The sequence below is a fragment of the Catharus ustulatus genome, chromosome 10 (assembly GCF_009819885.2).
Source record: "Catharus ustulatus isolate bCatUst1 chromosome 10, bCatUst1.pri.v2, whole genome shotgun sequence".
NCBI lineage: Eukaryota > Metazoa > Chordata > Aves > Passeriformes > Turdidae > Catharus > Catharus ustulatus.
Window position 1 is genome coordinate 21,652,845 of NC_046230.1, and position 11,644 is coordinate 21,664,488.

An 11,644-nucleotide genomic window follows, 5' to 3' on the forward strand; every position below is an offset into this window, starting at 1 on the left:
TTTTAGAATACAAACCACAGGAGCATTTTGTTTGACTAAGAGTAAAACCTTTGGGAGGCAGAAAAACATTTCTATTCCAAATTAGTATTCCATGTTTAAATGCTGCTTTAAGCTAGCTGATGTCTGACCCCACACCACCAAAATATGCTGAGCATCGTGTGAGTGTTCAACATACCTTCTCAAATAAATACATGGACTCTCCAGCTCTGGCATCCATTTGAATGCTTCCCCAAAACCACTAAAGGAAAAAACAAAACACACATTACAGAGCTTCACCCAAAGTTAAAAATATTCAAAACAATCTATAACAGTTCTACACAGCAGCATTCTCTAAAACATTTTCAGCACTAACCTCTTGCTTTACAACATAAAGCTTTTTTAAAGGTTCAAATGGAAGATCTTTCACTGTACTTTCTTCCACCACCAAGTGTGTACACCTTTCATCACCAACTGGTAAATAATGTCCTCCTAGAGTAAAAAAAGGCAAATTAGCAAGAGGAAGGAATATTCTTGTTAGAAATAAGTATCTCACTTGGCAGTTCTGTGGCACACCTATCATTATAAACTCCACCCCATTCTTCCCACAGGTGTTCATAAACAACCACCTTGCATTTCTGTCATTTCTTCCATGTTAGCTTTCTCATCATCAGAGAATCCCAGGAAACTTAACATGCAATCCTGAAAGGGAGGAACCTTGAACTGGTTCCTGAAGTCATCATCAGCTGCACAGAAATCACTGAAAGAAAGAAGACGCACAAAAAGGTCACTTAATAAGTGACTTATTTCAGTATTTAAGCAGGAGCTCACAACATTTCAGGTGAACAGGAGTCAAGGTAAAGGACAAAAGAAAATAAAAACCTACATTTCATTCCTTTTCTCCCATGCCTTATAAATCCAGTCAGCTTTCACGATAGGAATACCAAGACTTACAGCAATCTACAAAACAGGAAAAGTATAAGTTGTACCAAATATTTCCATTTAAATCTTTCCCACACCAAGAAAAATTTGTAACCTTCCTTTTACTTTTCAAGACAAATACTGCAAAAAGTGAATATATTCCTTCAAGAGCCATATCCAACTGCAGCTCCCCAGAGTTAGAATGTATGAATTCAGTGACTAGGAGATCAGATCAATAGCTATTTTGACACTGCCTCAAAAGTGCACCATTTTGTTAGTCTGATATCCTTCATCACTCATAAGAACACAAAATCAAATCTTTGTTCCAGTAGAATATGGGATCTTTTTTCTCCTTTGATACTTTGTATTACTAAAAACATCCCATCCTGCTTTTATCAAAGAGAAAGTGACTATTTGAAAGGTAGCTGCCATGGCAGCTTGAGAGATTGTACAGTTTTCCTACATTTTCTCCTCTGAGCTGGCAGAAAGGAGTGTTTGACAGAAAGCAGGATTTCTCTTTTAAATGCACGATTATAAGAACAAACATGGGGAAAAAAAGCAACATCCTACCAATAATTCAAACAAAGGGAGAGTCAAGGGACACAAACATTGCTACATCATATTAAATAGTGCAAAAACCTATAATCTGTTACTTACTTCTAAATTGAACATAAATGTCCCAAATTATTCCCTTCTAGAATCAGAAAAAAGTACACTCATGTCTATTAATGCAAAAAGTAATATTTGAATCCTCACACATTACAAGTTAAAAATAATTTTTAAAATATATGCACCAATTAAGGACTGAAATTTTTTTGCAAGTTACCTCAAAGTTTATTGCTTGGACAGCCAAAAGCAGGCATTTGTGCATCACTGTCTTAACTACTGGTAGAATCAATATTCAACCATTTTGAATCTTGCTCTTTACTATACTTGTCTATTTCCAATTTATGTTATTTAGATTTCCCACAGAGACAAAAACATGACAAAGTTGAACACCAGATATTGATGAATTTACAATTATAAGTTGTTTCTGTTAGGAAAAAACAGCAGCTTCTGAGCTAAAGTGTAATGAATAATCTACAAGAGCCAAATTCCAAAGGTTTCTATGAAACACCAACTCAAGCTTACATACTCTGAATTTGTCTCCATGTGTTGAGTTTGCCACCAGATGAGTAACTTTTGAGCTGAAGTCCCTTCGAGTAATTCCACCCATATGATGAACCAAGGTCACAAGCTTAATCTGAAAAATGAAGATGAAATGTTCTCAGTATCTTTTGAAGAGCAAGTTCAGCACAAAAGTGATTTACAAAGCAAGTTACAGATTACATTAAATGTCTAGAAATAGAAATACTCTGATCTGTTCTTAAAACAACTTGTTCACTTCAACAGAAGATATAGCTTATACATCAAAAGGACTATTAAGATTTATTTTTATTTCAACATTTAATACAGCCTTGCTAAGTAGTCTGAAGACTATCCAAGCCACCAGTACTCTGATGATCATCATACATAATGCCTTCACCTTTTCATATATGTTAGATTTCGTGTTTTCCTTGCTGATTTAGTCAATTCTACATCAAACCTAACTAACCCCAACACGAGGCAAAGGCTTTTGGTTTGGGTTTGGTTTTTTTCAGATGGAAATGTGGAGCCATATTGTTGATTCCCAGGTGTCCAGTATGGAAATTAGATGGCAAGTGCCTACTGAAATGGAAAAGCAAAGTGCTAGAGTATCAAATAAAGAGTAAAGTCCTGATAGCACAATATCATGACAAGATAACATGCCTGCAGATGCTCTGGACAGAGCTACAAAGATTTACTTGGCCATTCTGTACTCAGAAGTGTCCTCTTTTTTTGTAAACATCATCTTATCTGAAGTCTTAACTTACAAATCTTTAAGCCCTATTGAATTAGGGCGTTTTAATGTCACTCGACAAAAAAGTGACCAAAAATGACACAGATAAAATGACTTGAACAAAATTTTGTTCCCATCCTCAAATATCACTGCCTCTGGACTTGCAAAAATACAAAACAACAAGCAATTCATTCTCCCCATACATCTTGAGATGTGGTTAAACCCTATGGGTGATGGACTAGAAGAATATCTTGAAAATATACTTTAAATGGTTTTACCAATCCAAAGAAGAATAAATTACTTACTAATTCATCTTTCTTTCTGAATCCTGTAAAGCACAGTACCAAGTTCAACATACTTGCACAGTACAGTGGACGGCAGGAGAAAGGTAAAGGCTGAAAACAAGAAGAAAGCTCTGAGTCAACAGCACAGTGCTCCCATTAAAGTTTTCACATTACCTTGAATACATTACTGTTAGTTCTAGTATTAAAAATGCATCAGACACTGGTCCAGGTCTGTGTATTCAGTTATACCTTAGCTCCAGGCTTGCTGATAAAGTAACAGGTAGCACTCCATCTTTTTATTTCTTCCCCAATCCACCTGCTCTACATTACAACTTTTGGAAATATAAAGTGATTACTGGAGAATCATTTGTATGCTGCCTTTCCTAATGGCACAATCCCAACTGGTGATCACCAACTCCCATAAATACAGCAGCAATTGTAGCCTTCTGTCTGCCTGGGCTTTCTCACTATGTGCAATATTCTAACACAGCATTAGAAACTTGCTTTTCTTAAAATCCTCTTGCTAGGAATGTTTATAACTGATTGGAAGAGCAAGAAAGATTTTACTGTGAATTCTTAGAACTCACTGCAGCAGAGAGTTATTCATCTGATTTCAGCAGGAAGTACACACCTCTCCTTTCTGTGCACAGTGCAGCACCACTGGCGGCCCGATGATGCGGCAATCTGCCTTGCAGAGGTTGCTGAAGATGGGAGCTTGGAAATCTGACACAACGAAGATTGTCTCAAATTCTGGGGAATCAGAATCTCCAAGCTCTTCTATCGTGTCTGTCTTTACATAGGGCATTTTAATTCCCTTGATGCACAGGGGTGAAAGGGAAAGCATTACTCAGGCAGTATATTTGCACAAGTGTAAAATTCAACTGCTGTTTATTTTAAACCATTAGAAAAATGTGTGATTCATATTTCAGAGACAGAGTTAGGATTTGTGAAAGCTGAATGCAATAAACTGTTCTCTAGCATAAGAAGAGCCATGAACTGCTGCATGTTTTAAGACTGAATGTCAAAGTAATTTCTGTTTTTGAAGAATCAATTCTGGTTGCTTTAGCAGTTTACATATCAGTTCACACTGATAATGCAGCACTGGAAGTAGCTAGATAGAAAAAACACCCTAAGCTCAAAAGATAAATGAAATTTCAGACTGTCAGAACAGCTTTGGGTACACTGGGAAGCTACTAAAAAGCAGCATCCAGTTTGCAACAGCAAGCTACACTCTGCAGAACATCTACAGAAAGAAAATAGATTTTGATCATTGTTTGATATTTAAAAGGGATTAAAATATTTGGTCCATTCCAATTCCAAACATTAATTCCAAATTTTATCTCTTATGTTTTTCACATCAAGAAATGGAAGAGCATTTCTTGATTTCAGCTTAAGTGCAGTTTTCAGTTGAAAGAAGCCCATTGACAATTACAAAGTCAGTTCATAGCACAAACTTATGTGTGACTGAATACAAGCATGCAGTTGGATTTCCCCACAAATATTTTGATCCCTTGTTAGTAAAACACCACTAAGTAAGAGCAAGTATTACATCATATTTTTAAAAGTGCTGATTTTGATGAGCTGTGACACCACCAGAACCATTAGAATATATTATGACCATTAAACCAAATTAATTCAAATTAAAGTGGGTGCACATTTCAGTCCCAGTGAAGTGTAACATGCTGCATGCAATTACATGTGCTGAATTGCATGACATACCATATGAATAATACTTTTTATTAGTTTTTCTTCTGATTTATCAGGACTACTTTCCTTTATCTTTATAACAGGTACTTCCATTATCTTAATGGTCTGTGGAAGAGGAAAACTTTAGTACAGAAGCAAATTGGTTGCCAGAAGTCTGAAGGCATAACATGTCCTTCTGGTGACTGCTTTATCTCAGGCACACATACCTCCAAGGCTTTCAGAAGCTCCTCACGTTTCCCTGCTTCCTGAACCAAAACCACTCTTGTTTCTATTTGAGGCATTTCTTCTGCTTAGAGAAAAGCAAGGATTATATTTGTATTTTAGCAGAAAAACCCATGTTATGTCTAAATCAAGCAATAATGTATAGAAGAATACAGGCAGACAGCAGCCTTTCAAGATTCCTTATCAGGAACAATCCTGAAATGCTACTTCAAGAAGAGTGTTCTTTAATCAAGGCATACCAAATTGACTTAGAGCCCAAAATTTCTAGTATGAGGTGAAACATGAAACTGCAATCCATGACCAGTCAAAGCAAGAATGTAAATCAGGGGGAAGAGGGGGAAGACAACAAGCAAATAAAAACCCAAAAAATTATAGGCTTAATGCTTCCAGCAGAAATAGATACCAAGATTTGCTAGAAAAGAGACAGTTGGTATCTCTTCTAGTTTCAGTGTTCTTGGTTGACAAGGTTCATTACATTCTTGGTAACTGTTACCAAAAACATCAGAACTGAAATTAGATGCCTTGTTCTTTTTTTCCCTGTATTAATAAGCCCTCAGAATATTAGGGGGAAGAACAAGTGTTGCCTCCGCTTCATTTGCATCAACAGATCACCAGCAGATTTTGGCTACCACCTTGGAAGAAAACATTGGTTGTTGTTCTTTAATTTTGAGCTCTTTTAATCTCTCCACCTCATACCTATTAATCTGTCCGCCTGTACACAACAGAGCAGCTGCAGTTTCCAAACACTGGTGTCAAACTGTCACCTGGAGTGATTTATCCCACAGAAGAGGCATCAAATGGAACTCACAGCTTTCTGTGCAAGAGCCAGACTGTAACTCCAAATTTTGTTAATGAAAGGATTCCAGATCAACACTCTTTTCCCTACCCTACATATAACTTAGGAGTTCAAAGTACCTTAGGTTTTTCAAAATTTCTAAATACCAACAAAGTAATCAGTCATTACAAAAACCAATATTCTTAAAAACTTCCCCCATTACCTTCAACATCCAGAACAGTAGCACGGAATACATTTTCTTTGGAGGTTTCTATAATTTTTGAATCAAGAACAGAAGAATCAGCCAAGAGGCTCCTCCCAGTTTCAGACACCAGGGTACTGTTGTCAGCCATGATTATGCCTTGATTCTTTCTTCAACAGCTGGAAGGTAGAGAGGCCAAACTCAGTTACAGGTGTAAAAAGCTCATTCAGAAGAGTCCCATGACCAAGTCAGAAGTGACTTCAGAAAACAAAACATTGAGGCTCTTACTGAACTCTGATAGAGCAGCTCTGAAAGAGCATCAAAAGTAACATAACTGATAGAAAGAACTGACAACAAAGCTGTTACAGAAATGCTTCTCTAATTCACCTGCACAGAGAGCTGCAGAGAGGGAATTTCAGCTCTGAGCACAGGCAAGTACAAACTCAAGTGCTCATTTAAAAAACCTTAATCACAAAGCACCAAACTAAAAGCACTTGTTTCTTTCAGTGACAAACTATTACAAGCTATTTGAGACTAAAATTAGCATTGTTTATTTGAAACATTAGCAGAAGAATTAGGGTAAGCATAATATCTTGCTAAAATCTGATTTTCCAGGTGAACTGGCTAGAGATCCTGTGGTTAGAAATGAGCACCCAGAGAGTAGAGTCAGGACTATTTAGTCTTAGAAAAATTAAAAAAGCTTGAGAGTCTCTGCAAAGTAGATATGCATATATTTGTCTAGCTGTATGGTCTGGTGTATTGTCCTGCATTAACTATTACACAGTAGAAATACCCTTTTATTATCAGATAGGGAGAGGCCTTCTCTCTTCTCAAACAGGATGGATCTGGGCTCTCCCTGCCCATCAGACCTGTCACCTACTGGAAGGGCAGAATCCTCTCATCTTCTGGCACCTACCAACCCAAATCCTGCACCACAAAGACACCTGCCCAACAGGCAGCACATTTTTTGTCACACATGAGGCAAGCAGTGTGCAGGTCCTGTGATTCATCACACACCCAGATTTCAGTGTTTGCACAGTGATAGCAGAAGTTACCTGGAGCAGCAACTGCAGCTGAAGTGCTGTGGGATAATAGCCCTTTGTAGCACTTTAACTGAAATGTTCTTGTGACTGTAAATGCCCTTTTAAAACAGCAGCTACTCAAATACTGCACTAGAGCATTGTCTGAAAGAAGCCTCTTGTAGTAAAACCCCTAGAGAACAGCACATACCATTTTAAAAATTGTGTAATGACCATCCTATTACACAGCAAAGTAAGTCAGAAGACAAAAAGTAATGGGCACTTTGGCATACTAACAATACAGAAAAGGCTTTATCTTCCAGAGCTCACATCTGGGACTCGTGTACCTTCATAACACACAAATTCCTAATACAGTGATGAGCAATAATCAACACTATATGTCTATCAGTATTCTAGACACACTCAGTTACCAGACTTGCCACCTCAGTTTCAATTTCCAGGTGACACACAGCTGTGCACATTCACAGAACTGAATTTCCTAGACCTAAGTCCCAGTCACCCACCTCATTTTTCTCAGAGCAAGAGGAGAGAGTAACCTCAATCATACAGAATCTTTGGGGAATCACCCTGCTAGAATATTACAATGTCACCACCAGGAACTGTTATATAGTTACCAATTGTTTTGGCAGTAAGGGTAGAGGGAAGCATAATCTTGGCACAATCAAACCACATTGTTAATAATGATTACCACAAGGACAATTACATGTAAATTCAGAAGAAAACAAGTGCTCCAGTTAAAGGCACAACTAAACTTACATCCTCGAGATTATTTCTTAGAAGTCTGAGACATCAGTATGGTTATTACACCAAATAACATGAATATGAACGTAGAAAGAACTTGATATTTTAAGAAGCCCAGACTTTGGTCTAGGTATTGACTACCTTTATGGATTTTCCAATTTGTTTATTTATTTACTTTTGAGGTACCATCCTGGGTGCAATTAAAAAATTCCTTATTTTAATAATGACATAATAATAACAATATTTTCTCTACGCTTACAGACTGATAGTGCCAGGATACAGAGGACAACAAATAGCACATAGAGACATGAACACAACAGTTTTCCCTCACATTAAGAGCAAAAGTCAGAACTCCATCACTACAGGTTTGAGGCAGAGTTAATAATACTCCCACAGCACCACACTCAGAAATGACCTCCCAATAATTTGCGGAAAGCCTGAAGGACACAAAACACCCACAAACCAAAAGATGGTTGTTAAAGCAAGGAAAGGACAGAAAACACCGCCCACATTTCTCACGTCCCACCCGAGGAACCACCCAGGAAGGTTCCCGAGCCCTCAGCAGGAGGTGGCCGGGCACAGGACAGGACAGGACAGGACCAGTGACCGCCGCCGCCTCAGAGCCAGCAGGTGCCGGCGGGCCCGGGGCTCCGCCCTGCCCAAGCAGCATGGCCGGCGGCCTGAGGAGCCCTCAGCAGCGCTGGGGCCCGGAGATCCCACAGCTGCCCGACACAACAACCCCGCTCCGAGCCTCCCGCACCCCCCGATCCCGGTGCCCCCTCACCGCCGGTGCCACCCGCCGCCATCAGCGGCCGCCGCCAATTCAAAAAGCGAGCCGCCGCACTCACACCGCCGCCCATTGGCTGCCGGCCCCACCGCCCCTCTGTAAACCTCCCCCTCATTCGCCACGGCCGCGAGATGCCCCGCCCCCTTTCTCGTCATTTTCGGCTAGTCCTGTGCTCATATCCCACTTTGATTGGTCAGTACACCTGCCACTCACACGGAGCGAGCTCCCATTGGTCCTGAGCAGACGCACAGCGCTTGTTGCGGCGCGACGCGCAGGTTGCTGAGTGGGCGGGGGAGGCGATCTCTGCGCTGATTGGCTGCCGGGAGGGACACTCTGCGCTGATTGGCTACTGCGGAGTTTGAACGCTCCCAACGGCCGCGCTGAGAGACCCGGATGGAGCGGGCGGGGCCGGGAGTGGCGCTCCCCTCATCGCGCCCTCATCGCGCCCTTATCGCCCTCCACACCAGCCCAGGGCACCACCAGGAGAGAATCACTGTGGTCACCGCAAAAACATTAAAGCTGCTAATAATTAAAAAAATTATATCGGTGTGCATCTCTTATATTGAGTTTCAGAATGATCAGTTCGTAGGAAACAGGAGCTGCCGGGAAAATACGAGTTGTCAAGATGAAAATCAACCAGATGACTGCACGGCACCAGCCCCGAAACAAATTAATTATGTCAAATGCTTAAACCGTCATTTTATTTTTCATTTTCCCCAATATTAAATCTTACTGGTACAGAAGGGAATTCTGTCATAGGGACTCAGCATCCCGGAACCTGATTTAGCACAACGTTTCACTGCAAATGTAAACTGCCAATATAAAAACATTGAGAGATATATTTCCTATCCCTAGAATGTTTTGTTATCTGCCAAATTTAATTCTTAGATCTTCCAATTTTTATTTTTTTTTTTAAAGTTCAGGCTTTTTCGTGACTTGACCCAGCACCTGTAAAAGTTCATTGACTTTTTATGATACGGAAGAAAAACAAAATAGGAAAAAGAAAAGATAAGAAAAATGATAACAGGTATTGTGTAAGTGGATATAGATTTGCTGATGAGGTACGCTGAAATTAGGACTGTTTTTCTGAGGAAAAAATTTCAGAATAACAGCCTGGAAAACAAGCAGATCATTTCAATGTTGACATTTGTGTCAAATTATTACACTATTACACAAGCCCTACAATTACTGTATTTCACATTGACTAGTTCCAATAATAACTTACAGTCAAAATACACCCTTACCTGAGGTCCTTTTGTCACCTTTAAATACCCCCTTGGGCCATCATTTTGCAATTCCAGCCAGGCCAACTCTCACTGGCTTTTCCATTACTCTCTCTCCTTTCTCTGCATTCTTTTAAAAAGTCCTTTTCAGCCCTTCCAGTCCTTTTCAGCCACGTTTCCCCCACACCTGGAACCAGGGGCCAGGTTTCTCCTAGGTTTGCAGCAAGTTCTGCAGTACAGGAGTCAATATAAATTGTTTCTGGAAAAGGTATTGGTGATTACACATTAATTATCACTTAACGCCAAGACCTTAAAAAAAAAAAAAAAAAAAAAAAAGTCTGCATAAAATGTTGTGCCTGCAAAGACAGGACACCCATATTTGTTTGGACAAGGGATTAAGAGATTATAAAATGCATCACTTGTTGGTTAAAGGTTTAAAAATATATATCATCAATACCCAGATGTGCAGTACATAAACAGAGGGTCCCTGTGCGTTTGGGAGTGACTTTCATTGGCCATTTTTAAAATATACTTGAAAATCTAGAATTACAAACTGATAAAGCAATTTGGTTATTCTGGTGAACCTGGAGTCCCAGGAACAGAATATAGACACGTTTTAGGTAGTAATGACTTAAAAAACCATGGATAAGTTGTTGGGTTTTTTAAACCAGTGCATTTATCCTCACTAAAAATTAGTTCAGGACTGATGACAAAATAATTACTGTTCTTCATATGTCTGAGATTTAAACATCAAAGTCCTTTTCTTATACAAGGCTCTGAACTAGAAACACCCATTATTTTGTGTTCTGTAAAATGTAACATGCAGCTGAAACCTGGTTCCTTCCAGTTAAGTAGCCCAGGAGTATAACTTTTTTTTTTGTAGCTAAATAGTTTCCTCAAGCAGTGCCACCCGCAAGAAGAAAGTTCCAGGAGATTAAATCGTTAAATAAATCCCTGACAGGACGCCTCCGTAAGAGCAGGGATCTTATAGCTGTGGCGAAAAGACAAGGAGGCCACACTGGGAAAGCTGATGGAACCCCAGGAGACCCAAGGAGACCTTGGTGTGGGAAGTTGGGGTCCAGCACCTCTTCCTTGGCTTCAGGGTGTGAGCTTACATAGCTGAACTGCCGATGTAAGATGTTTTGTAAAAATCCTGGGGTTTCATTAATATTTTGTTAAAAGGATCTTTCTCAAACCACAGTGGTTTGTTGTTGGTTTGTTGTTTTGGGTTGTTTTTCTTTTAAATAAACTGACTTCTTTTTAAGCACCTGGAAAACAATGGATTCCTGAAAGAGCCATTGTTTCAGTTTAGCCAGAGCAGCAGTTTTCAAAAAGTGAGGAAGGGGAGAGATTAAGCGCCAGATGTTTGTGGGGAGTCAGTGGGAGGTGAGAAACCTCAGAAAAATCCCATCCAACCTTTTTTAATCTCTGCTTTGAGGAGATAAGTAGCTGAGAGAGGAATGGGGCTCAGTTTTGCCAGAGGTTTGGGAACAATGAGTTTTGTTGGAAGAGCTGGGTACCAATTATTACACTCAGGATGCTGGGTGTGGGTTTTAGGGGCAGGAGCTTGGGAAAGCAAAGGAACAGGGATGTGCAAAGCAAGGGAGGCAGGGGAGCAGGGCACAAGGTGAAAGAGAAGGTGTGAGCACAAAATAAAGGCACAACTTTGTATAAAAATCTGGGGACCTCAAGGACTTACCCTGTGCTGCTTTCTTTGTAAAGCTTGTTTCTTCCCCTCTGTAGTCGACCCAGATGGATTGTGAAAACTACAGAAAATCCATCTTCTATTGTTATTTAAAAAGGTTAAAGATGCTTGAAGGTCTGACTTCCTCACACGTTCCAGAAACTTTCTTCTGCAACCTTTAGAATCAGAGAGGTGGTGCTTCAGTTCCAGGAAAACTAGACTAG

General features: G+C 39.8%; 1 protein-coding gene across 6 annotated transcripts in view; it reads right to left on the reverse strand.

The window, feature by feature from the left end:
• Positions 1-11,632, reverse strand: part of ECT2 (epithelial cell transforming 2) — a 29,828-nt gene extending 18,196 nt beyond the window's left edge. Inside the window, exons 1-12 of one of the 6 annotated variants that reach the window (XM_033069149.2) lie at positions 11,436-11,630; positions 9,758-9,995; positions 5,967-6,124; positions 4,953-5,035; positions 4,759-4,851; positions 3,671-3,853; positions 3,061-3,150; positions 2,033-2,140; positions 863-936; positions 606-736; positions 353-468; positions 176-238 (exon numbers count right to left, since the gene is read on the reverse strand). In XM_033069149.2, the coding sequence (XP_032925040.1) occupies positions 176-238; positions 353-468; positions 606-736; positions 863-936; positions 2,033-2,140; positions 3,061-3,150; positions 3,671-3,853; positions 4,759-4,851; positions 4,953-5,035; positions 5,967-6,096 (1,071 nt within the window). In that variant the 5' untranslated portion in view covers positions 6,097-6,124; positions 9,758-9,995; positions 11,436-11,630. Of the gene's footprint in view, positions 1-175; positions 239-352; positions 469-605; positions 737-862; positions 937-2,032; positions 2,141-3,060; positions 3,151-3,670; positions 3,854-4,758; positions 4,852-4,952; positions 5,036-5,966; positions 6,125-8,510; positions 8,616-9,757; positions 9,996-11,435 lie in introns of those variants that run through there. The other 5 variants (XM_033069154.2, XM_033069150.1, XM_033069148.1 and 2 more) reach the window with 5 other exon arrangements.
• Positions 11,633-11,644: the final 12 nt, after the last annotated feature.